Below are 27,388 nucleotides of genomic sequence, written 5' to 3'. Positions count from 1 at the left end.
GCACTGATCACCACCTGCACTCATGTATATATCTTTCAACGTAGCACTCTTAATTCTTATTCTCATGTATATATCTCATGTATAGCTCATGCACATATCTTTCTACGTAGCACTTTTAACTCTTATCCCTACTTTTATTTTTTTCATGTCTATTTAAGTGCTATTTATGACACTATGTTTGCACTGAAGCACCGCAGCAATTTCCTAATGTTGTAAACCTGCTCAACATTTGGCAATAAACCCCTTTCTGATTCTGATTTTGGTTGTCTGTCTCTGTATGTTGGTCCTATGATAGACTGGCAACCTGTCCAGGTTGTACCTACTAAGACAACTTGGATAGGCTTCAGACCCCCATCACGACCCTGACAAGGATAAGTGGAAGAGAATGAATGGTTTTTTTTTTTGGGGGGGGGGGGGGGGGTTAGGTAACGAATGACATTACATTACATGTAATGGATACTTTGCTGAGAAATGGTCTAGTGTATATAGCATATGTAACTAGACCCTTCTAACTAAGTCATTTTCCCCCTCTGTCTGCAGTGGTGCCAGTCCTGTCGGTCTAGTTCTTACTGCCATAGTGGCCTTGGCATACAAGGTGGCAATAAGCTTTGAAGGGTAAGTCTTTCTAAATCTCTCATTTGTCATTAAATCACATTTGTTGTTAAAATCCTTTATATATGGGTTTAGTGAGGGCAACATGTGACAACTGAAAATAACCTTAAATAATAACTGTAGGTTACAGCCCCCAGAAATGCTCGCTACAAATGCGGTCTTATAAAATCAAAAAAACCAACAAGAGTCAAAGAGATCCAAGAGCCCTAACATTTAGCAACATCTAAAAAACCTGTAACAGTAATTTACTGACCATACAAAAGAAATAAGAAAATAAAGATGTGCAAATACACTGACTTGATTCATCAGTTATAAAACAAAAACAAAAACTGCAGCTGTAGTGGCTAGAAGGTGGAGGAGGGAAGAAAACAACTTCCTGCTCCCTTTTTTTATTGGTTTCCAGCTCATTAAACCAAACTAGAGACACCTGGAGGAAAAAAGCAGAGACTTATGAGTCATGGGCCCTAGACTTTAATATGCAGATAACCAGAAGGAGGAGAGGACATGGATCAAAAAACCTTTCTGGTCAAAAAATGAAGGCTGAATGATAATGTGAAAAATATGCAAATAAACTTAAGTATTGTTTCAGCACAGACTTATTCAGCAGTCAACCTGCATCTGCTGAGTCACACAGATTATAACACAGGATCCTGAAGGTCTGGTGTTATTACTCATGACACGTGTCACATCAGCAGCTTTTAGAAAAGACTGAAAATTACATTTGTTGATTAAAAACAAGAATCAGCAACATATGGGATCAGTGTTGGTCAAGTTACTTGAAAAAAGTAATCAGTAACTAATTACTGATTACTTCCCCAAAAAAGTAATCCTGTTACTTTACTGATTACTTATTTTCAAAAGTAATTAATTACTTAGTTACTTAGTTACTTTTTAAAAACACGATTTACAACCTGAAGAGGTGATAAAGTGATAGATCTTTCAGCCCAATTCTACTTTTTCTACATAATCCATCATACAAAATGTAATCAAATGGAAAAGTCTCTTTTTTTAACTTGTTTTATCAGTTTTAATCTTTTAACTTTATGCATCAAGCAAAAATTTAATTATATGCAACATTCTCTGACTTGAATAAATTAGTTTAACATTTAAACCTATTTTCTGCACATTCCAGCACATAAAATAAAATATTTTTTGTGTTTTCACTCACTCTTTCAAATAGATGCAAGTAAAACACAGCAGAAAATAAATAAAGGCAAAGACTCAGCGGTCCTGTTGCTCTATTTTCACCTGTAAAGCAGGAGTAGGGCAGGCGGAGGTTTACCCTGGTGCAGGTGTGCCGCGGTCAGTTCAAGAATCCGCGAGTTTCTCTGTGAGTTTCCCATTACGTCGTTGCGCACTCGGTACTTGCTTGGAAGTTTAGGGGGGGTTTTTTCGCTGTAAAAAGAAGTTTTCTTCCCACGCACGATGGACGCTAATGTTTTTGTCACTTTTTATGGAATCAAACTTAAAGTAAGGTCAGTACTTCCACGCTTTAAACGCTGCACGCTCATACTCTCTCCCACAATCGATATGTGATTCATTGTTGATCTGCACACAGCTGTTGTCACTAACGGCGCACTCGCTTACGTCACTGTCATGAGACATTCTCGCAAAAAAATCACGGTTTTAGTAACGCAGTAACGCAGCGTTCCTACGGGAAAGTAACGGTAATCTAATTACTGTTTTTGCAATAGTAATCCCTTACTTTACTCGTTACTTGAAAAAAGTAACGCGTTACTGCCCATCTCTGTATGGGATACAGCAACATAACTGGAAAGCCTCCACTTACAAAAAATGCAATCATGTTCTGAGGATGTAGATGGTAACAGTGTTACTTTTTCTGGCATCAGAAATTCTGGAATATCAGAATATTCCATGTAGCTGTTCAATCCATACAGTTAAATCCACACAGAAGTATTAATTACAGAGTTCCTGTTTATTTATCAGTATACTATAGAAATGTCTGTTTTTTTACAATGTATCAATAGTTTTATAAATAAATAATTTTAATGTATTATTGAAATATTAATATATCCCTGGGATTAAATATGCAGTTAAACTTATTTACATTAAACAGAAAGGAGATTTTTCACTGGCCGGCCCACTTAATGTATGTATGTGGCCCATGATGTGAAAAGAGTTTGACATCCCTGCTCTATCTCACCAGTCCAACAAAACTTGGCTTGGTTTATAACTTTTTTCCTTCACTGCTTCTCATGGACAATTTCTTCTGCAGCACGACTCACCCAGCGATTGCAAGAAATGATTCTGCTATCCTTGTCTAGCTGAGCGTTTCTGAGTAGCCTCAATAGACCAAATAAATCTCCACCCGAGTAAAATGAAAGTCTAAAAAGAGATTTTTAACCCTGGCTGAGTCGGAGGCATGCTTTTCCGAAAGTGTCAGGCATTAAACACAAGCTGTGCATGAGCGCACAGATTTACATCCGGCAACACTGATCCATCGTTGTCTCACTTAGCTTGAACCTGTGAATTGAAGGATAGGCAGGTGCCAGATTTTACCACACACTGCCACTGGGATTCATGTGCTATATTTGTGTTTCGCTGCTGGAAGAGATTCAGGATGATCTCATTTGTTTAAACTATACGTGGAGAGTAGGGTGTCTGCTTGGATTCTACCTCACACGGTGACTGGAATTGGTAAAAGTGGCGGTGGGATTGATGCGGGAGCCATGCAGGGAATAGAAACTGGTGTCAAGTGAGTTCAGAGAGCGTCTTGGATTTGTTTTAGCTCGTAATCGCCATCTTCATGATACAAATAGTGCAGCGATGAAAGCTCACACCAGGATGAAACGGCACTGTTTCATCTATTCTTACGCACAGTTTATTAGATTACTATGACTTTCCTGAAAAGCGAGAAACTGATGACTGGCCATGGTGGTAGATCCACAGGCTGGGTGCTCTGAGAGTCAGCAGGATAACAAAAAATTACTTAACAGTGTGAAGTGTAAGCATTTAAATGTTTAATAAAGATGCTGTGACATCCAGTACTGCAGGAGCTCTGTAGAGTACTCCTAAAAAGCTGCGCTGTGCATTTAGTTTTTTCACTTTTATCATACTTCAGTTCCTTATTTCCTCGCTTTAATGATATACTCAGTAGTCACCATGTTAGAGACACAGTTTAACTAACCATTAACTAATATCTCAGCCAGTCACATGACAGCATGGTTCCAAATGCGTCCCGAGGTTCATAACGGGGATGAAATGTGATTTCAATGGTGCTGACTCTGCCATGGTTGTTGGTGCTAGTAGATTAGCACGAACCACTGATCTGCTGGGGTTTTCCCACACAACCATCAGTAGGGTTTACAGAGAATGGTCTAGAAGAGCACAGAAAATATCCAGTGAGCAGCAGTTCTCTGACCTGTTGATGCCAGAGGTCAGAGGAGAATGGCCAGACTGCTTTGCGTATGCTCAAATAACCACCTGTTACTACCAAGAGATACAGAAGAACATCTCTGAATGGACAGCGTGTTGAACCATGAAGGAGATGGGCTATAGGAGCATGTTGGATGACACTCCGGTTAGCTCAGAGCAGGAAAGTAAGTCTGCATTGCATGACTTCACCAAAGGGCCAGGGTTTAGGGTAAACTATATGTAAGCATGGATCCATCCTGCCTTGCATAAACAGTTGGTGCATTGGGAGATTTGCATCATTGGTGTGCAGTCCTTGTAGGAGCTATACAATGAAGAATGAAGGTAAAACAGGTCTAACCCAGTACTAGCAAGGTGTGCCTAATTAATGGGATGGATATGATTCCTTTTGGCAGTAAACTTGATTGCAACGATACATTGAGACCAAGAGGCAGTGTCCCAATATGTTACATCATGTTGTAAAATTTTCACGATACATAAATTCTTTAAGCGTGTCCACTGATTCTGATTCTTGTGTTAGCCATTAGTACCACAGAAAAGCTTCAAACTCTGTTTTGCTCTTGGACTCCAAAGTTTTGATCTGCATCCATCTGCAGCAGAGTGGTGGAGCACGTGGAGAGACGAGGGCATCTTGCTATCGTTCACTCATATACTCAGGCTCCCTCACGGTTCAACACACAGGCGCGCTCCTGGCACAGAGTGGTACAGCCTTCCAAGCTCATTTATTGTCCCATTACATGTTTGTTTTTCTGTATTTGCAGACCATTCACCGAACAGATCTATCGAGAGAGGAGTCTGCGCCACAAGCATGAATAATTTCCCCCGGACACGTCCTATTTCGGGTTCAGATGAGGATTCCCTCCGGTGTGAACAGACTGAGAGCCTTGGTCATTATTTGACCTCCTCCATGGATACGAAGGAAACATCCCCACTACTGATCCGTGTGTTTTTCTGTTAGTTCAAAGTGATTTTGTGAAAGGGGAATCTACATGCAGGCTTTTTTCTGATCCTGTCACATGTCAGTCCTTTTGAGATCGAGAATCCAAATATCGATAGTATCGATTCAAACGCTGGTTTAGTATCGGATTAATAATTTGCTTCTATCCCCACAGTTCAGTGTGTAACCCACTTAATTGTGTTAAATAATTATTTTTTTTGTAAATTAAAAATATACCTCAAACATGCACTGTGAAACATGTCTGAACCTTTTTGTGTTGACTGTCATGTCTGTTTAATTTAGGACCTACAGCGCATTTAAACAACAGAAGTGGTTCAGAGACGACACGTTTACCTTCCAGCTCTCCAAAAAAACTCAGTCTGAAAATACATGAAAATCTGAAAGGTGTCTTTTGTTGTGTTACTGTGGAAAGTAAAAATCACAGTGACTTTAGTGGTCATTAAAATGTGTTCAGAATTTGCAAAATGATGATTATTCATCTCCTAAGTCATGACGCACTGCTCCACCCTACATAAGCTGCCTTTATAAGTTAAAGGTATCGGTATAAGCAATACTGGCTCTGTATTTACTTGGAATCAGATCAATACTAAACCTTGCAGTATTGCACAGCACTGCCAGAGGGCAAATCTGCTTGACCTATCAACATGTTTAACACTCAGCTGTATCATATTTATCTGTATGTGTATTAAAGATCAGCAGCAGAAAACAGGCCATAATATTCTTCAAGGCAGGTGGAGCGCAGAAATCTTTTCACAGATAAGATGTTACAGATGCATAGTGCCGGACAAACATGCAAACTTGCAACATGCATAACTGCCTGACAAAGAATTCAATGTTTTTTTATAATCTACATCTATCAAAACAGCAAACAGAGGGGGCAGTCCTGCAGGGATATCAGAGGGCTTTGCTCAGTTGAGATGTGCTAGTGAATTATGCAGGTGAGTCAGAATGTATAATTCAAATGCATTTGAAGTGACTGGAGAAATTCATGAATAACCTTTTTAATTATATCTGTGTTTAAGATCTCCAACTGTATATTATTATTAAAAGTCCCAGTGACCCCTGTTGTTTTATAACTCTCCAAGTGTATCGTCCTTCAGAGGTGTGTCTGTGCGCTTTCCTGGCTGAATGACTGAATTTTACCTGTAGGAAGTTTACTGTTCTAGATATTACATGATGTAAATTGCTTATTTTTAAAGTGTTAGCCAAGACTGAAACCACAGTGTAACAAGGTCCCAGTTTAATCCGAGTTCACTCAAAAGCCAACATGATAACTACCTTGTTTTTAAAAAAAATATTTCTGAAACCGCTACTGAGACGAACATTTTCAATGTCTGTTAAAGTAAAACAGAAATTTTAAGGCCACTGATCCGTACTTTATAGTAAAAATATACATGTATATGCATTTGCTGTTGCTTCACACACTGTGACGGTTTCAGTGTTAAGATGCATGGTACTGTATTTACTCTATTATGTTAATCATTTCAAATTTCAGAGAAGCTGTTTCACTGCTGGCTTAACAGTGCAACTATGCAAATCATTCCAAAGTGAACAATGCACACTGCCTGCTACTTTATGCTAATGAAGTGATTTATGTAATAAAGGAATGAGTCAGGGTGCAAAGCATTGGTCTCCTTGTGTTTCAAGAAATACAGACTACTAATGGAAGCACTTAAGGCAAGACTTTGCATATCTGTCTCCAACAGGGCAGATGAGAATGTGGGAATATGTATAACAATGCCTTAAAATGTTTAGCTCCTAAACAATGCAATGATTTTACTAAACCCCAAGAATTAGATTGGCTGAAGATTACTGGATTTAAATTTCACTGTGCTGGTATACAGCTGCAAACTACAGGGAAAAGTGTCCAATCCAAGTCTGCTTTCACTGCTCAGATCTTGAAGATTGAACATTCAGTGATGTGGTTCTCATGTTCTCCCCATGTACATGCATGGGATTCAGTTAACTGCGAATGAGTTATCCCTGTGACAGGCTGGCATCCATTCCTGGGTGTACTCCACCTCTCAGACAATGACAGATGGTATAGTCTCCAGCCACACAGCAAACCTGAATTGAATAAGCAGAAGAATTTGAAAGGATGGAAGTTTCTGCACTTACTGAGTTTTGGACTCTGTGCTATTCCAAAACATGGGTGACCTAAAGCTCTAGACCAGGGGTCCCCAACTCCAGGCCTCAAGGGCTGGTGTCCTGCAGCTTTTAGATGTGTCCGTGATCCAACACAGCTGATTTAAATTGGCTACATTACCTCTTCAACATGTCTTGCAGTTCTCAAGAGGCCTGGTAATGAACTAATCATTTGATTCAGGTGTGTAGACCCAGGGTGAGATGCAAAACCTGCAGAACACCGGCCCTCAAGGCCTGGAGTTGGGGACCCCTGCTCTAGACAGACAGCAAGCCTGATTACTTTTAAGAGTAGGCTTCAAACTTTACTTCCTGACAAAGCATATAGTTAGGGTTTGATCAGGTTACCCTGAAACACTCATTTTGACCACAGACAAAAAAAAAAAGTGAATTTTTAAAAAGTTGAAAAATCACTAATGAGCACGTGTGGAAAGAAAAGCCAAACAGACTGGTGATAATGTAGGTACAATACACTCAATTTCACTTCTATTCACTTAAGCTGAAATCTGTGCTACAAATAAATTTGGAAACCTATTAAAGTGTTGAACAAATTAGCATCTTTCCTTTTCTTTATTTCTTACATCAGGACGGTGACATCATTTTGCAGTCAGTACTGTGGAGTGCAGCTTTGTTGGACACTGGCCTAATGTGACTGTACTGAAGGAAGAGAGAAATATCGTGGGCATTATCAAAGAAAATACTAATAAAAAAAAAAATCTCATAGCCGCTATGCAACACAGTTTTTCTTTTTTAAGGCTAAGAGATGTCACTGCCAAACAATCGGCACCTTGAGGGTGCGCTCAGCAGCAGCCCCAATGACAGAGAAAAAGAAAAATATTTTCATCATTTACTTTCTGCCACATTAAAAATGTGTTTTCATCCAAATCCTACGACTATTTAAATGGACAGTTTCATTCTTTTATAATCCATTATTTTAACTTGTGACAAGTATTGTGAGCATTTATCCTCTTACTATCCACCAGGTCACCATTATGGTGCTGGGTTTTGGCTAAGCTACGTAGTACAAATAATCAAATGATCATAAACTAGATGTCACAATTTTATTTAATGAATTAAGACGCATCACAGTTTTTCTTGTATGTAGATATGGTCAAGATGACCTGCTTAAGTTCAAACTGAGCATCAGAATGAAGAAGAAAGGTGATCTAAGTGAATGTGCAGAAACTGCTGATCTGCTGGGACTTTCCCACACAGCCGTCTCTACAATATACAGATGAGGGTTTGAAAAAGAGAAAACATCCAGTGAACGTCAGTTCTCTGGGTGAAAAATCGTTAAATGCCAGAAATGAGTAGAGTATGACCAGACTGTTTTAAGCTGAGAATATGACAGGAGTAAGTCAAGTGACTAATTACAAGTTACAATCAAGGGCTGCAGAAGAGCATCTCTGAATCAGAGAAGCTAAAGCAGCTGAAGACCACACTGGGTTTCACTCCTGTCAGCTAAGACGAAGAAACGAAGGCTACAGTTTAAAAAACTATTGTTTGGTTTGATGACTCTCAGTATCTGCTGCAACATTTAGATGGCACAGTCAGCATGAAAGCATGGATCCACCCTGAGTGATGGTGCGGGGGATATTTTCTCAGCCCATTTTGGACCCAACTGAGGATCATTTAAATCCCACAGCATACCTGAGTATTTCTGCTGACCATATTCATCCCTTTATGACCACAGCGTTGTCATCTACTGATGGATGCTTCCATCAGGATAACACCAGATCACCTGTGTACTTAGATAGATCCCACAGTCATCACGTCAGTCCAACAGATCACTTTTAAGATGTGATGGAAGGAGAGATTTGCATCATGTGTGATGCTGTCATGTCAATATGGACCAAAATTTCAAAAGGAATCTGTGCCACAAAGAGTTAAGAAAGGCACAAAAGGGGTTCAACCCAGTAGTAGCAAGGTGTACCTAACAAGGCGGCTGAGGAGTCTAAATCTTTCTTTGCATTTCATGAACTAAGCAAGAAGAGTAGCAGTTTTAAGGTGTCGATATAGAAGCTGTTTACATGTTTTTCATCTGGATGTGAAAATTAGATTTATGTATTTTTCTTGCAGAAAGGAGTTTGCTACATCAAAATAAGAGAATAATAATGAAGGACCACCAGGATCTAGTGAGTATGAATGCAATATGAACAACAAACTCTGTAGTATTCATTAAGATTGAGATTAAATGGAGAACACATGCATGCACTTTAACACTCAACATAAAATCATGGGACTTTAGCTCGTTTTGGTTGTTATTCTAATATTCAAGTGCATCACAACAATAAAAGTTTCTTTCAGTGCTTCAAAACTCTGAATAACTATACACAAATGTGCTTACAGTCTGCATCCTGGTAAGTAGGTCAGAATGATGGTAAAACTCAAATGTAATTACATTTTATTATCCTTGCTTTACATTTAGGCAGCCATTATCACATCAATTTGTTTTGTTCTTCAGAAAACATCTGGACTGCTTGGTGGTCTGTCCTTGTACCTGCCTGAAAGAAAAAGCCCTCTTTTTTTCCCAAACAACTTGAGACTTATGTCTATTGTTTGGTGTTTTTCTTATGCAATGTCTTCAGGGTAAAAAAAAAACATTCTCCAACTGTTCTGCTGTTGCCCTCCTCAAGGTCAAATGTCTTCCATTCCATTTTCTATTTTCCAAATACACTATTGTGCCGAAATCTTTTTAATCATGATTTCAATGACTTAAGTCAACTGGAACATTTGAATTCATCATTCCAGTCACTTACATGGCCTCAGGTGTATAAAATCAAGCACCTTGCCATGCACAGTGCTTCTGTGACCATTTGTGAAAGAGTCAGTCGCTCTCAGGAGTGAATTCCAGCATAGTACCATGACAACATGCCACCTGTGAAACCGATTGGGAACGACAGCAGCATATAAAGACATTTTAGTCAATTTTATGCTCCTAACTTTGTGGGAACAGTTTGGGCGTCCTGTTCCCACATGACTGCACCAGTGCACAAAGCAAGGCCTATAAAGATATGGATGAGCAAGTTTGGTGTGGAAGAACTTGACTGGCCTGCACAGAGTCCTGACCCCAACCTGACAGAACCAATTTGGGATGAATTGGAGAGGAGACTGTGAGCCAGGACTTCTTATCCAACATGAGTGTCTGACCTCACAAATGTGCTTCTGGAAGAATGATTAAAAATTCCCATAAACTAGGGGTGGGTGATACAGTAAACGATATACGATAGAAACGATATAGATTTGGTCAATGATAGAGATTTTGACTATACCGCTCTATCGCGATAGCGCATGTTGATGATGTCATCAAGCTGCGCCTGTTTTGGTCGAAAGCATCGCAGCGGCTACAACCAATATCATCTGCAAATTATGCCGGTCGACAGTCATAGTAAAGAGATGAAGCACTTTTGAAATAAGGGGAAAGCCAAAAACTGCGCTTCCTCCTCTTCCATAACATTGATTCATTAATATTGAATTCTCTTGCAGCTGTTCTATTCCCATGTTGTTGCAGTATATTAATAATTAACCTCGTATTGTGGATGAATAATCTCAGTTGTTCTCCTGACTGAAGTTTGGCCCGTGTATAGCATCCTGCTATGTGATTGCATTTGTCCCTAACCACCAGAATCCCTCAAGTTAACTATTAATGAGTGGAAAAAAGTTGGCGTTCATCCTCCAGCTTCACTGTGCTAATGTTATGCTAACATACCTGTGTCGCTAGCAATCACGTAGTACAACATGTTTAGGTGGAATCTAGCGAGCTAACGAGCTAACTTCCTGTTAACTTCTAACTCCGTTAAATGTAATAAATTCTGTTTTCATGGATGTTAAACTTAATTGTTACATCTGGTAAAGCAACAACGCTGATGATTTAATTAAAGATGAAAGAATTTAGACAGTTTTTAACTCTCAGTATTCGTTTGACTTTGGGACCTGAAGAGACGGAGTTTTGGACCCAGATTACCCCACGAAGCTCCTCACTACGGCAGCCGTAATGCTCTGACAATCCATCAAGCAGTGCCGCTTACCAAAGTTGTACTAAAACATTTTTTAACAGATTTCTGCACACCCAAATCGGTTCGAGGTCAGTAAGCACAACCAGAATTCATACATAAGGCACACTCTCGATTTTTGAGAAAATTAAAGGATTTTAAGTGTGCCTTATAGTGTGGAAAATACGTTATACAGAAGAAAAGAATATATCGTGATATATATCGTTACCGCACATGCTTCAAATTATATCGCGATATGAATTTTAGGCCATATCGCCCAGCCCTACCATAAACACTCCTAAACATTATGGAAAACCTTCTCCTCATTATAACACCAACCCTCTGTATGCCTTCACTCCATGAACCCTCTCTGTAGTCTTTCTCGTTTTCTCCAGCCTGTAAGCTCCTTATTTCAAGCTCTTAACAGAATGCTCTAACAATAATAAAAAATCACAATCACATTTTCCCCAAAAGGCTGGAGAATGAATTCTTATTTCCTAATTTTTATCAGCAGCTGAAAGAAAATACAAAAGCACCCACTGCAGATTTTAGAGCTTTAACAACAAAAACAGGCATGACGAACATATTAAGATGCTTCAAGCATTTGTTTGCAGCTTACATCACAAAGTGCATTTCCATTATATCTGATTATGTGAGGCAGAGGCACATTTCTGTAGTGTGTTTGTGTGCGTGTCTGTGTGTGTGTGTGTGTGTGACCACGTGTACAGGTGACTTTCTGCATTTTGAAAGCAACACCTGTGTGAGTGTTGCTTTGAGGCTTTTTTTTCTCTCTCAGATGAAAAATGGAAATGTGGTCTATGATTTGTTGTTACCATCATCAGCTAAAATCTTTCCACGCAGCGTGCATCTTTCGCTGTCTTTTACGAGCCGCCTGGCAGACGACCCCGCTCGCCGTCTGCCCCGTTTTTTTTCCACTGCCTCTCTGCGTTTCCCTTCCCACGGCTGGTCGTCCTCGGAGTGGCATTATCTGTCTGCCGTTCACTGCTCTCACGTGCCACCTCTTATCATTACCGGAGCGCACATGTAGGAGAGAAAGAAATTATTTTGGTTAATTTTCTCTTTGCTTTGATGTTAATGCAGCTGTGATGGAACCAAATACCATAATTGTGTTTGTTTAGTGTGTAAGCTGCATGTTTTTCCTCTTTTTGCTGCTCCTCTTGTGTGCCTGTGTGCTGTTGTTTGTCTTCCCAGCGATGTGGAAGCTTGAGAAGCAGATCGCAGTCCGTGGGCATCTGTTTCCATGGTACTTTTCCCACTTTTCTATTTTGATTGCACAGATTTTCCAGTTTAACTGGCCTTGTTAGCCCTCTTTTCTTTAAATGTATTGCATATCTGTTTGTTTTCCACAAAGCAGATAGACAGGAGCCACTTAATGTTAGTCACATGAGCCTATAACACTGACCTTTCGGTTCCTCGATTACGGTCTTTGTAGCAGACGTTACCACAGGAGTGCACTCCTGAGCGTTCCTCCTTTACACATCCAGCAGCAGGAGGATCCCACTCTTTCTCAGTCATTCATCATCTACCCTTGGACCAATTAAATTCCTCTGTGTCACATATGTGTTATCAGACTCCCATACATGTAAGCAGAAGCTCAATCATAGAAGTCATTATTTAGATTGGCCCTTTCAGAATCAGCTGCATTACATTACTTGATCGTAATTATCAATTCATTAATGAGGCGGGCCCCCCTGTGCCCACACACTGGTGATGTGCCTGCTGGTCAGATGCCTTTAACTGTGGCGGAGCAAACAGTCAGACGTGCTGCCTAATGACCCACTTCCTCACTCCGTCTCTAAGACTGAGGCCAGACATCCCATCAAAGGAGGCCCATTTCCACTCCTTATACCCATAATCTCATTCTTTAAGTCTATACAGCCTCTGGCCATAGATGAGGGTGAAAGCACACACAGATCAGTAAATCAACAGCTTTGCCTTCTCCTTCACCACAACAGAATGGCTCTGCACAACATAACTGCAGACGCTGAGCCAGTTTTCTTCACCGTGCACAGGAAAAATCTGACAGCAAAATCCAGCATTTGTTATTATGTAGAGAAAAGCATTTGGTGGAAAGATCTACTTCGGTTGCACCGTCACTGTTTCGTAAATCTGACCACAAAATTAGCTAAAACTAAAAGGGGTGGATGAGCTTTTACTTACTTGGAAAGTTCACAGATACTTGTCCCTGGAACTAAAAGTCCAGGCTCCCTCTGCTTCCAGCCGGACATCCCTCACGCCTGTGATGAGTCAGCTGTTATTTCCTTCCATCGAGGATGAAGTTGGGAAATCACTGTTCATCAGTGGTGCACTGACTTACTTTGATAGAGCACACTACTCCTGATGGAACCCTGCTGCTCATTTTGACATTAGCTGAGGATGCACTGCTTCATTTTTAAAACATTTTTTTAAAGAGGCAAGACTGAGATTTGAACATGTTGGACATGTGCAGAGGAGGGATAGTGGATATAGTGGACAGATGACGTTGGAGATGGAGCTGCTGCACAAAGAGGAGGTTCATGGACACGCAGAGGGACAGACTTAGGCGCAGGCAAGATCATCTGTTGTTGTGACCCCCAAACGGAGCAGCTGAAAAAGAAGAAGAATCTCATATCTGTGCAAGCAGATGTTCTCACATTTCCACATCTGTGTCACCGAGTCAGGGCGTTACTCCCCACACCTGAAGGGATGAGACACAATGAAGCAGTGAGCTAATATTAAAATCAACTGCTGTCTCCTGTTTTGCCCAATAAAACCCCACCTCCCAACATAGATACACACTTTCCACTTTGCGACTATTTACTACTAATTTTATGAACCGCTGAAGAAATCTTTGTTGCCACCTCGACTGCACACTTTCACAGTGACAGGTGAGTGAGTGTGGTCATCGAAGGTTTGATGAATTCCTTTTTTTGCATTTGCTGTGAAACTAAACGGAGACTGCGTTTACGCTGACACATGCGCACAGACACGCAAAGTCACTCCACGCTGAGTTTTGTCCCCCTTCTCCCTTTTAGGTAAGTCGTGGCAGACGCCTTGATGAAAGTCGTGCCCTGAGTGCCCCCTTTCGGTCTCCATAGTAACTGCAGCATCTCGATCAGCCGTTCAAGCTGCTGCTGCATGGTGATTATGAATCAGCAGCTGCTGGACTTGCTGAAGATGTGAATGAATAAATCAATGAAAGTGACCTTGTTTGTAAATGACAGCGGTGGGTAAACAGCTGTGGAGACTTTAGATTATTGCTCAGCATGTTTTTCTTTTTTCCCTTTTCTCCTTAGATGATGATGTTCCAGTCAACATGACCTGCTCTGCTCAGTCTAGAGGAACCTGTATCCGCTGTCTGCTTTAATGGTGTCTAAGGTCCAGCCTGTTTATTAACACAGTGTGCCAAAGTGGGTTTTAAACGCCGGAAAAAAGCGTCAATTATTAACTCGGTAATAGTGCTGGAAGTTTTTTTTTTAGTTTGGCTGTTACGCACAGACCCCGCCGCCCTGCCCCGCACTGTTACAAATGTTCTGTTTTTCGGACGGTCTGTTTGGTTCTGTTTCCCGGCGCTCTCTCCCCATCTTAATTAGAAGTGACAGACTGACGCACCGGTGGGAGTTTGCTCCGCTTTTCGTTGCACTCAACTGGGCACCGAGTACTCACCGAGCTGTGACGCGGACAAGAGGCGGGGTCAGCCTCGCGCATAAATATGGCTCAGCCTCTAGACAGAAACACACTAGAGCGCAAGTGAGAGCACCGAGACACAGAAGGCTGCTCACCTGCCTTTTACGCACAGACGAACGGTGCACATCCAACCCCGGGTTTAAACATGATCAAAAAAATGTCGCCCCCCGAAAGCGATTTTGACATCCCAGCAAAGAACTGCTACAGGATGGTGATTCTTGGATCCACCAAAGTTGGCAAAAGTGCAATCGTGTCCCGATTCCTGAACGGGAGATTCGACGAGCAGTACACGCCGACTATCGAGGACTTTCACAGGAAAGTGTACAGCATCAAGGGGGACGTTTACCAGCTGGACATACTGGATACGTCCGGAAACCATCCTTTCCCTGCTATGAGGAGGCTTTCAATACTGACAGGTACTTATCCACATTCCTATCAGTCTCCTTTTTTTATACCAGAGAATCCTTATGTAAACTAAGAAAGCAAATGCGGGCTTTCTAAATTCTGCACGGACTCGGTCAGAGCGCACACCGTGCGCTTTAGCGCGTGGCTGCAGGGTGCAGCAGAGCCTCCTGTGCTTTATTGTAACTGTGCATACACACAGGGAGAAAATGAAAACACTTTAAACAAAAGCAAAGGCGGTTAAACAAAATAATATTCTCTGCTTTCAGGTGACGTGTTCCTCCTCGTCTTCAGCTTGGACAACCGAGACTCCTTCCAGGAGGTGCAGCGGCTCAAGCGGCAGATCTACGAGACCAAAATGTGCCTGAAAAACAAGATCAAAGAGAACATCGACGTCCCTCTCGTGATCTGCGGGAACAAGGGTGACAGAGAGTTTCACCGGGAGGTTCAGCAGGAGGAAATCGAGCAGCTGGTGGCCGGGGACGAGAAGTGCGCGTACTTCGAGATCTCCGCAAAGCGCAACGAGAACGTGGATAAGATGTTTCAGACTCTGTTTACCCTGGCCAAGCTACCTCACGAAATGAGCCCCGACCTTCACAGGAAAGTGTCGGTGCAGTACTGTGACATGCTGCACAGAAAGTCTCTGAAAAACAAGAAGCTGAAGGACATCGGGGAAGCGTACGGCGTGGTGACCCCGTGCGCCCGGAGACCCAGCGTGCACAGCGACCTCATGTACATTAAAGAAAAGGCCATCGGAGGCGGCCACGGCAAAGACAAAGAGAGGTGCGTGATCAGTTAAGCGGACACTGAAGCTCAGACTCTAATGACACGTTTGAAGGAGAAGAGCCCGGCCTTTGGTCAGAGCAGCCGGCAGCGCTCAAACTGACTCCGGAGGTTTTGGAGACGCCGAGACCGCCGCGCGCTCCGGTGAAGCTCCGTTTGTAAAGGACACAGACTGGACACGAGTCCGCTAAAACTACCAAAAAAAGAAAAAAAAGGTTTCCCACCAGACATTCGAGAATGTTAGCTTGCTCCGTCAATCAGAGCCCGATGTGTGACGTGGCTTCATACTCTGTGAGACTCGCGCATAGATGCGTAAATGTGTTTTGTTGACGTTATACCTTTACAGACGGGAGAAAGAGAGAGAGAGACTCTTTGGGTGAGGAGGTGCAGTGTTTCGGGGAGGTCATGTTTACATCTTCTAGATTTTCTAAAGGCTAAGTACACTTGAATGTTTCGTTGCAATCTAGAGTATTTTTTATTGTGAATGTATATTTATTGTCACTGTCATTTTTCTCTTTTGCAGTGAAAAATATAAAATGTAATAAAACACAAATCAACACAAATATTTATCTCTGTTTCTTCTATTTTATAATGTTAATATTTCTGTAGGCACCTTATAAATAGATGTATTCAAACAAGGGGGATAAAAAGCACAGCCCAAAATAATATCCTTCACATCTCCCATTTGATCTTGTCATTCTGAGATGTCATGCTCTCTGGGACTGGGACGCTTCAGTATAACTGATGCAAATATCTACATTTTGCACTTATCCTGCAGAACCAAGCAGGATCTGTTACTTGTGCCCCTAATTCCAATCAAATAAAGACAATATAGTGCAGAAAAACAGGCTTTATTACCCAGAGGAAATCAATGCTTTCATGTTTATTTAAACTGGGGACAAGTCATGTGTTAGCACCTCACTAACTGCAGGAAGACTGAAACAGACCAAATTAAGGGGATCTAAAATGTGAAAATCACTCTACCCCACCTGCAAAATAATTTGAGGTCTATCCAGGAATTGTAAATACTATTAAAAACATGCTTCAAAAGCATTTTAGTGAGCTGTTTTGCGTCACAAGGTGGACGCTTGTGGTACAAATATGCAAATCATGTCCCTTTAATGTCCAGATTCTTCTGTCCTTGAGTGCTCTCGAACATTTTTGTCATGGTCTCCGTGCCTGCCCGGTCGGCCCCACAAGGCTACAATTGCTGTTTCTGTTCTCTCCCTCTCTGCCTGGGCGGAGCTCACTGTGGGCTCCTGCCCTTGGCCCACACACACACCTGACAACACTCACCCATCATCACCGGGAGCATATTTTGAGGCTGGAACACAGATCCTCTCGTCGCTGGATGATTGTACCCCTAACGTTAGTGTTCTCACAGCTCTTGTGCTTCATATTCGTGATTAGTTGGTGACCTGCCTTCTCGTCTGCCTCAGATCTCCCCCCCCGGGACCTGCGACCTCCCTGCTGCGGGAACGTGTGTGAGTGTGAGCGAAGAAGACGTGAGCGAGTTACCCTGTGATTCCCCCGGAGTTTTGGATCCCTTCACTGTACATATATTGCACTGGAGATACCTTACCGCTCTGCGTTTGAATCCCTGTACCAGATCGTGACAATTTTAAAAACGTAATAGTAAAATTCAGGACAAAAACAGTAATAATTTGTTCTTATTATGTTTTTCTACCTTGTCACCTGCATTTAGAAGTTCCAGCCTCCGTCCCCCGAGACAAGGCAGAGACTTAATGTTCGGTACATTCTCTGTGTGTGATGTTTTAAGTGCTCGCTATCAGCAATAATTCTGCATACTGTATCTTGGCAAAGAGACAGAGAACATCTTGCGTTAACCTGAGAAAGAGGAAAAGTCTCTCAAAGGCCAAGGTCAGAGGGCTGTACTATAACACTGCCCTCTAACTGTTCAGTTACACTATGTGCTCCCAACTGCATTCATTGTGAAGATCAGCAGGCTAATGATCTTATTATCTCCACACTGATAAGACGACGGCAACACTAATTGGCCTGGTGTGACGCTCGAGTGAAAAAAACCTAAGATCACAATGTACGTTTGCACACAGCAAATCCCCTTGAACACACATTTTTCATTATTATCAACAAGCACCATCACATATGCCAAAGGCGTCAACACGCGCACTAGCATCAGAATGGGGAGGAAGGCCAGTGACACATTGTAAATAAGGACAGAATGTGCCACACAGGCCAGCAGCAGCTGCACAACGAGGAAGTGCGCAGGAATTCTGTTTCTTTCTTTTTTTCATCTCAGAATGTCTCTACAAATGCTGTTAGCTGGAAGTATTTTAATCACAGACTCTCAGGTATTGCAGACATTCCAGTGAATAAAGAGTGGTTTGGTGTTTCTTATCATGCTGAGAGCAGGTATTTAGTCTCAAGCATCTTTGCTCCATTTAATCAGTAATTACTCTCTATCAAATCAGGATGCTACATGTCTTTGTGATGAGTGCATTTATGCTCAGACACTCATCTAGTCTCTAACACCCCTGATGGTCGGTTGGCCTCAGACAATTGGCTACCAGCAGTCTGTGTTCACATCTATTTGTGCTGTTTCATAATGCAATGTACAAGAAAGTGATGCTTTCTTGTACATCAAGAAAGCATAAGAAGTGATGCTCCAAAGCATTAAAAAAAATCATAAATTGTTCATAAAAATGAATTACTGAACAGCTCCCCAGAGGTAACAGCAAATGATCAGCTGGTTTCAGCATAGGTGATAAACCCCTTCTCCTCAGGTTTCCAAGTATCTTAAGTACTTTTTTTTAAAGTTTAATTTCTCTCTTTTTCCACTAACTTTGTTTAAGTATAGTTTTAAGTATCTTTGTGCCTTGAATGTGTCAATTGTTGTTGGTCAAACAACAAAGTGAAATGTTTGTTAGTGAAAATCATCCTTTTTTAAAGTTTTGTTTTTAGGAAGCTCAATACACGATAAAGTCAATGCTAACATAATAGCTGTTAATGGCATAGCTATACATCAGCTAAAAGCAGCTAGCTGATGTGTAGCCAGCTAACTAGATGTTTATGCTAGCTAATAAGCCGATTGTTATTTTTCTTCATCTATAAAAAGCAGTGATGAGTGTTCAGTGAGCAACATAAAAGTACAGCGAAGACTGCAGCAGTTGGACTTTAGCAGGTGGATGACTGGATATGTAAAGCGCTTTGGGGTCCTTAGGGACTAGTAAGGCGCTATATAAATACAGGCCATTTACCATTTACCATTTACGAAGTTCAAGGTATGTGCTCACATTTGGGCCGGGCAGCAGGTCTCCCCAGTAGAAGATTTCAGTCCTGCATGTTTCTGCCATATTTTGGCTTTACTTCCAAGTGTTGACACATCCTTCATATTTATGTACATATAAATCTTACTATAATGATCTACGTTACTGCTATAATGATGTATGATATACATGCTATAGTGATATTTGTCTGTATGTACTCTATTTTTGCCAGGTAGATGCAATCTCAACGAAACTTTGCACGGACATCATCACACATACGGTGATTATTAACTTCATTATAACTCCCAATTCTTTGGATTTTCATTTTTATATTATGGTCATTTCATCCTCTTTGAATGTGATGACACATTCTCCGTTTGCCTTTGTTTCACGCTCAACGTACATTGCCTGTATCTAACTTAACTGTCACCAAATCTGTTTTGTTTGACTCACCACTAAATATGGAATAAAGAATTTGAAAAACGCCAGAGGCCTGCCCTGTATAATCAAACTAGAGATCTTAGGGAGCCCAGGTATGGAAAATAAACAGTAGTTTAAACATACTCACTACGTTGTCTACCAATTAAGTCTATTTTCAGCATGATTGATATTTACTGCTGCACACAGCGCATCATTTCTTTAGCACAAAACAAGTTCTAAAACTCTAAAGTGCTCCTCACAGGACAAAGTCAGACCTAAGGGTATACTTTCACACAGGTGTTGCCACCTATGTGTGTGATCAGTTTTGCAAAAGGTCGTCTAAGTCACCGATCATAGTAATAATAATTAAATTGCTGCAAATAAGACATTGTATTGAATCCCTGTTTACGAGGTATAAGCAGTCCTTGAACTTCTGCAAAATGGAATATGTGTACACGTTTCTCAGTTTATTGTGCATAATGTAAATGCAAATCTGCAAATGGTTTGTTTGGACTAATCTCAACCTTAGAGGGATGTCCAAAAAGTAAGAACCAACCAAAACATTTTTACCTTCAAGAAATGTTGATTCTTTCAAAACAAAATGCAAAACCATAAATCCTTTTAACTGTCATTCACAGTGTTATCCTTAATACACATAATCATGTCCAAACTGTTTTGAAAGAAATAGTAAGTATTTACATCAAATACAAAATAGGAATACACTCACAGGCACACACACAGTACAAGGCCTGCATAAAGTCTGCGCACATTCCAAAATTGAAAGAATCCTTGAGTTTCTTAGGCTTCTTAGAAGTTTATTGCAGAAGCGAGAGCTGTCATGATGTGATGTAACAATCAGGCCTGACATGCGTCATCAAAGGCAGACACGATGAGAGAGATGGGGCTGTAATTACTTTCTTGATGACTAATGACACAGTGGAGGTCTGTGGGATCCTGCTTATGCAACACCATGCCGTATTTACAGAGAGCTTGAGAACATTAGGTAGTTAGTGGGGGTGAAGAGGTGACTTTATGCGTGGAGGGATGTTGTCACAGGTGTTCTGGGAGATAAGCAAGAAGAGCAGTGTTGGAATGTAAACAAATAAATCTAACCAAGTGCTGAACATAAAAACACTTTATTAGATAGAGTGGAGTTTGGATTTTTACTTACACATATCGTGGACATGAATGACTGTCTATGATTTCTTTGCACCATTCTCTTTCAGAGGCAGAATTAGCATACAATATATAGATATGTAGATATTCTTGACATTAAAACAATATTTTGCTGTCCAAATTTTATGTTCAGTTAAACATTCCATTAGTAAGTTGCACCTTAACTAGACACTAGCCATCAACTAGCTTCTTGTATAACTATGGTTGCAAGAGGTCAAGAAGTATGACATATTTAAGAATGGCCAGCTTACTGCCTACTTAATTCATTCCACAATCGGCTTAAATGTGTGTTTGGGGTCACTTTCCTAAATAAATACCCCTGTTCACAAGTTTCTACCCGTCTTAGCTCTTTAAGTCCCTTTACCCCATAATCCACCGATGACCTACTGCCAGGCCTTGACTCTGGATAATATTCTCCAAAACTCCTCCAAGTGTCTCTGTTAATGCGCCATGTGTTCCTGGGCCTCCTCCTCTTCCTCTTTCACTGTGGTTTCCAGGCCAAGTCCTGGCTGGTGAAGTTACTGCTGGACTTTCTGAGGATGTGCCAGGATTGTTATCGACTCCTGACTTGTTCTTGTCCAGACTTCTCAACCAATAGTTTGAGGTTATGCAAAGAATTATAGGGTGGTCTATCTCTTTTGTTATAGTATTCACCAGTGTTGGTCAAGTTACTTGAAAACAGTAATTAGTTACTAATTACTGATTACTTCTCTAAGAAAGTGATCCTGTTTCTTTACTGATTACGTCTTTTCAAAAGTAATTAGTTACTTTATTACTTAGTTACTTTTAAAAAACATGATACACAACCTGAATACTTTATAAAGCAACAGACCTTTCAGCCCAATTCTATTTTTTCTGCATAATCCATCACGTACAATTGAATCAAATGAAAAAGTCTCTTTTTAAAACTTGTTTTTATTAGTTTTAATCTTTTAACTTCATGCACATTGTATCAAGCAAAAATAAATTATACACAACTGTCATTTAAACCTACCTGTTTTCTGCATATTCCAGCATATAAAATAAAATGTTTTGTCTTTACACTCACTCTTTCAAATAGATACAAGTAAAACACAGCAAAGAATAAATCAAATCAAACATCCAGCTGCACTAAGTTTTGTCGCTCTTAAATCTACTGTCACCTGTTTAGCAGGAGTGGAGCAGGTGGAGGTTTGCCCGGTGCAGCAGTGGTCATGTCAGTGGGGGGGATCCGGGGGTTTCTCTGTGAATGTCACATTCCTGTGGCAGTGTGCTCGTTGCTTGCTCAGATTTGAAGTTAATTTTTTTGCTGTAAAAACAAGTTTTCTTCCCACGCAGTGAACAGCGGACGCTAATGTTTTTGTCACTTTTTACGGAATCAAACTCAAAGTAATGTAAGTACGTCCACGCTTTAAATGCTGCATGGTCGTACTCTCTTCCCCACTCCATAGTATCCATTGTTGATCTGCACACGTCTGTGTGTCTGTGTATGACGTCACACGACCGTACGTCATCGTCATGAGACACTCTCACTTAGTAACGCAGTAACACAGCATGCTTACAGGAAAGTAACAGTAATCAATTACTTTTTTGCAACAGTAATCCCTTACTTTACTCGTTACTTGAAAAAGTAATCGGATTACAGTAACACATTACTGCCCATCTCTGGTATTCTCTTCATTTAATTTAGCAGTTCTGCCAACACGATGCTACCACCACCATGCTAACAGTTGGTATAATTTATTACTGCTGAATGTCTCACTTTACTTCCCAAAAATATACCTCTGGAAGCTAAAAAGTCTACTCTAAGTTACATCTATTCCCCTAAAGTATTGCGCTATCATGCAATGTACTCCTTTATTCAGGCACAAACAACATACAGGGAGTGCAGAATTATTAGGCAAATGAGTATTTTGTCCACATCATCCTCTTCATGCATGTTGTCTTACTCCAAGCTGTATAGGCTCGAAAGCCTACTACCAATTAAGCATATTAGGTGATGTGCATCTCTGTAATGAGAAGGGGTGTGGTCTAATGACATCAACACCCTATATCAGGTGTGCATAATTATTAGGCAACGTCCTTTCCTTTGGCAAAATGGGTCAAAAGAAGGACTTGACAGGCACAGAAAAGTCAAAAATAGTGAGATGTCTTGCAGAGGGATGCAGCAGTCTCAAAATTGCAAAGCTTCTGAAGCGTGATCATCGAACAATCAAGCGTTTCATTCAAAATAGTCAACAGGGTCGCAAGAAGCGTGTGGAAAAACCAAGGCGCAAAATAACTGCCCATGAACTGAGAAAAGTCAAGCGTGCAGCTGCCAAGATGCCACTTGCCACCAGTTTGGCCATATTTCAGAGCTGCAACATCACTGGAGTGCCCAAAAGCACAAGGTGTGCAATACTCAGAGACATGGCCAAGGTAAGAAAGGCTGAAAGACGACCACCACTGAACAAGACACACAAGCTGAAACGTCAAGACTGGGCCAAGAAATATCTCAAGACTGGTTTTTCTAAGGTTTTATGGACTGATGAAATGAGAGTGAGTCTTGATGGGCCAGATGGATGGGCCCGTGGCTGGATTGGTAAAGGGCAGAGAGCTCCAGTCCGACTCAGACGCCAGCAAGGTGGAGGTGGAGTACTGGTTTGGGCTGGTATCATCAAAGATGAGCTTGTGGGGCCTTTTCGGGTTGAGGATGGAGTCAAGCTCAACTCCCAGTCCTACTGCCAGTTTCTGGAAGACACCTTCTTCAAGCAGTGGTACAGGAAGAAGTCTGCATCCTTCAAGAAAACATGATTTTCATGCAGGACAATGCTCCATCACACGCGTCCAAGTACTCCACAGCGTGGCTGGCAAGAAAGGGTATAAAAGAAGAAAAACTAATGACATGGCCTCCTTGTTCACCTGATCTGAACCCCATTGAGAACCTGTGGTCCATCATCAAATGTGAGATTTACAAGGAGGGAAAACAGTACACCTCTCTGAACAGTGTCTGGGAGGCTGTGGTTGCTGCTGCACGCAAAACACTGACAGAATCCATGGATGGCAGGCTTTTGAGTGTCCTTGCAAAGAAAGGTGGCTATATTGGTCGCTGATTTGTTTTTGTTTTGTTTTTGAATGTCAGAAATGTATATTTGTGAATGTGGAGATGTTATATTGGTTTCACTGGTGAAAATAAATAATTGAAATGGGTATATATTTGTTTTTTGTTAAGTTGCCTAATAATTATGCACAGTAATAGTCACCTGCACACACAGATATCCCCCTAAAATAGCTCAAACTAAAAACAAACTAAAAACTACTTCCAAAAACATTCAGCTTTGATATTAATGAGTTTTTTGGGTTCATTGAGAACATGGTTGTTGTTCAATAATAAAATTATTCCTCAAAAATACAACTTGCCTAATAATTCTGCACTCCCTGCAGATAGACTCACCAGCCACTTTCTTAAGTACACCTTGCTAATACCATGTTGGACCTCCATTTGCCTTCAGACCTGTCTGGGTTTTTTTCATTGAATAGATTCAACATGTGATTGCATCACACGGCTGCTGCAGATTTTTCACATCCATCATATTGCAAATATTCTGTTCCACCACATCCCAAAGTTGTAGGTCGGTTTCCTGACAGAGTGCGTCAGTTAAGGTGTTGTCTGTATCCCATCTGCTTCAAGGGTCCATGTGTTGCATTCAGAGAGGCTTTTATGCATACCCTCATTTAGCAGTTCTGTGTGGAAATGCGACTAGATCGGCAGTGTCTATAAAATTTCTGAAATTTCTGTCCTTCAGCAGGTCATCCTAAACCACATCTACACGCCTGAATGTAGAGTTTTTGGCTTATTAGATATTTGTGTAAACAACGGGCTTCTGCACTAATGAAGTGAATACTTATTTTCAGATCACTTAGACGCTGTCCTGATTAAGTGAATAGATACATTGTTTCATGGAGCCTTCTTACAACGTTGCCACACAAATTTAATTTGCTGTACAAATAACAATATCACTATCTAGTAGAGGGGAACTTTGCTCCCTTGTGTTCACTGGCAACATCACCAAATTAAGTCTTCTAATAAAAGGCTGGTCAACTGGAAAACTGTGCGACTGTAATTTGTCATTTGGGCATAATTAAATCAAAGCTCGCCTGGATTCTTTAGTAACCTTAGAGCCCCTCTGAGTTATGAGCCACCTTATGTAACTGTACATAAATGCACTGCTCGACAGACTGAGTTGGCACAGAACATTTAGTGAGAAATAAGCTCATTATGTCCTTTTAAAATTTAGAGATTTTGTAGCAGAGGAAGGAGAGATGTTTTATTTGCAGCCTAAGACAACAGGCCCGTGGACTGTTATCATATAATACCAGACGGAGTGGACCAGTTGTTGAGACACCAGACTGTCCACTTGCACGAAATGATTGACTGATGCAGGGATGATGAGTAGCCCGGGCTCTGGGTGAGCTGTCTTAATCTGTAATGTATTTATGTTTCAGCAGAGCACTGCAGCTCAGACATGCCGAGATCAAACTGACAGTGTAAGTCTTGATTACAAAGTAACCGGATCAGGGCTGGATTGGGCTGGACGCCCAACAGAACTCAAGTCCTGTTCCTCAATTATCACAATGCTTCCAACTCTTACATAACTCAAACTCTACCATGCAATGAGAAAAACTATGAACACCAATTTATGAAGAATACAGTGCAGAATGTTTAGTGGAAGCACAAAACTAAGATCTGCATATTATGTGATTTTGCTCCTGTTTCGTCCCTTGCTATTCTCTTGAGGCAGTGCGACCGGATTTTGCAATCACACTCAGCAGCTACGTCTAATATCGAACATACCTTCTCTCTAAAATTTTCATTAACATTTTTGCAACTTTGCATCAATTTCCTGTGGCTCAGTGTCTCAAACGTGCTCTCCGGACCACGAATAAACTTTGAACCTCTGAAACAGCAATTTCCTCACTGGCTCAGATTTTGGTTAAAGTGTAAACAGGAAGAGGGTGTGCAAGAACTGAATGCATGCAGAAACAATGCACTCTATGAGTAATACAGGCCCGGTTACTTAATAAATCAGGTTTAACACTTTTCTGCGTGTGAGTTTTTACCGGAGCGCTGCGTGACTGTTGATTTGCGTCTGCTGAACGTGCACCTATTGATTTTTTGGTTGGTCGGCTTCCAAAAGCAGCCGTCCACATCCACATCAGTAGTACACGGTCGACTAATTATGACTAACCCACAGGAAGTCATCTGCAGTTATACAGTAACAGAGGTCTGCCTTTCATACGTGCTTCATGGTTTTTTTTTTATACTGTGAATTACACGATCACTAATGGAATAGTAGAGTTGACAGTATCAGCTTCTTGTTCCTTCAGAAAAAGCTACCTGCCATTTGTTTGCTCTTAATAAAACACCTCCACAGGGATAATAATACACAGCTCATTCCAATAGAAATGACTTTTCTTTCACATTTCATCCAATTCTTGGATCAAAGCACTTGAAATCACACTCAGAGATGATTTCATTTGACTGTCACATTTAAAGCCAAAAATGAGCATAACTGGGTTTTAGTTAATTAAGTTCATCATCTCGTTACTGTGTTTTGGTTTTTTATATATACAGTAAATGGAGCGGATTGCTTTCCAAACAATAAAGTCATTTTGTCAAGATAATCCATTTATTACATCATACTCTTGAGAAACTGACCTTTCGTTGCTCGAAGATAATTAAAGAGCTCAGATTAAAGGGTGAAGCCGCTGCTGTTCTTGGCTCCTGTTCAGCGACTTTTCTTGTTATTGTGTTTTTCTTTTTAAGCTAAAACAGCAGCCACAGCTCCAGCTCAGTGAGGTTCTAGTAGGCTGAAAAACTTGCTTTCAAGGGGAAAATGTTTTAGTGAACAGCATAAAGGATGAATCGAAAAATGCTTGGGGTATGTCTAAGCTAAGTAAAAAAACAATGTGAACTCCGATTTATGTTTTTTTCCCCTGTTTTAAGTCTCTCTCACTTGCACAGAGAAAATCTAGACAATTGAAGACACACAATAGTGCAAAGCAGACAAACACAGAGCAGAAGCAGCAGATGTATGCCAACACCCAAACACACACGTGAAAATTGCTCACACATCTAATTTTGGTGCCATCTGCAGCTGCGCTGTCTGTGTCCAGATGACTACTCCCCTCTCTTTCTGTCTTGTACTTGAGTCAATGACTGTCATCTAAGCTGGCAGCTTCGATTTAAGAAAACAAGAGAAAACTGTGTCTAGGCTCTGAACATTTAACATCTTCACAGGGCCTCGTAAAGAGGCATCTCAGCAGCCCTTGGTAGAGGAGAGTTACCTTTTTAACTGATGGTGAGTTAAATGAATAAAATAAAACTGTACAATTTTTGATTTTATATAATTGTGTGAACTTATGTAGTGACACTGTGCAGTTACTCCACAGTGTTGCTTCCTTGACTGTAATGCTGATGATGTGGTTATATTTATTATTGGTTCTTAAAGCTGGTTTGTTGGCCATGTAGTGCATGATGTTTTTTTCTGACTTTAAGTTATGAATATTTGTGGGTACTGCAGGTTGTCTCACTCAGTAAACAATTTGTATTTTTT

General features: G+C 40.9%; 2 protein-coding genes across 2 annotated transcripts in view; both read left to right on the top strand.

The window, feature by feature from the left end:
* Positions 1–6,036, top strand: part of pemt (phosphatidylethanolamine N-methyltransferase) — an 86,235-nt gene extending 80,199 nt beyond the window's left edge. The window contains exons 6-7 of the mRNA XM_026177316.1: positions 541–615; positions 4,767–6,036. Coding sequence (XP_026033101.1) covers positions 541–615; positions 4,767–4,821 — 130 coding nt within the window. The 3' untranslated portion in view covers positions 4,822–6,036. The remainder of the gene's footprint in view (positions 1–540; positions 616–4,766) is intronic.
* An 8,369-nt stretch (positions 6,037–14,405) lies between these two features.
* On the top strand, positions 14,406–16,483 carry LOC113027819 (dexamethasone-induced Ras-related protein 1-like). Its single transcript, XM_026177639.1, has 2 exons — positions 14,406–15,200; positions 15,456–16,483. Exons 1-2 carry the CDS (start codon positions 14,930–14,932, stop codon positions 15,983–15,985), a joined length of 801 nt encoding a protein of 266 aa, XP_026033424.1. The 5' UTR covers positions 14,406–14,929; the 3' UTR covers positions 15,986–16,483.
* Positions 16,484–27,388: the final 10,905 nt, after the last annotated feature.

This window comes from Astatotilapia calliptera, chromosome 8, assembly GCF_900246225.1.
Source record: "Astatotilapia calliptera chromosome 8, fAstCal1.2, whole genome shotgun sequence".
NCBI lineage: Eukaryota > Metazoa > Chordata > Actinopteri > Cichliformes > Cichlidae > Astatotilapia > Astatotilapia calliptera.
This window is presented reverse-complemented; position numbering and strand designations above follow the sequence as displayed.

Bases quoted from the DNA above. Each gene is read 5' to 3' on its own strand.
- LOC113027819 (XM_026177639.1), top strand. From the start codon at position 14,930: ATGATCAAAAAAATGTCGCCCCCCGAAAGCGATTTTGACATCCCAGCA. The intron at 15,201-15,455 runs GTACTTATCCAC...CTCTGCTTTCAG, and splicing joins GAGGCTTTCAATACTGACAG to GTGACGTGTTCCTCCTCGTC.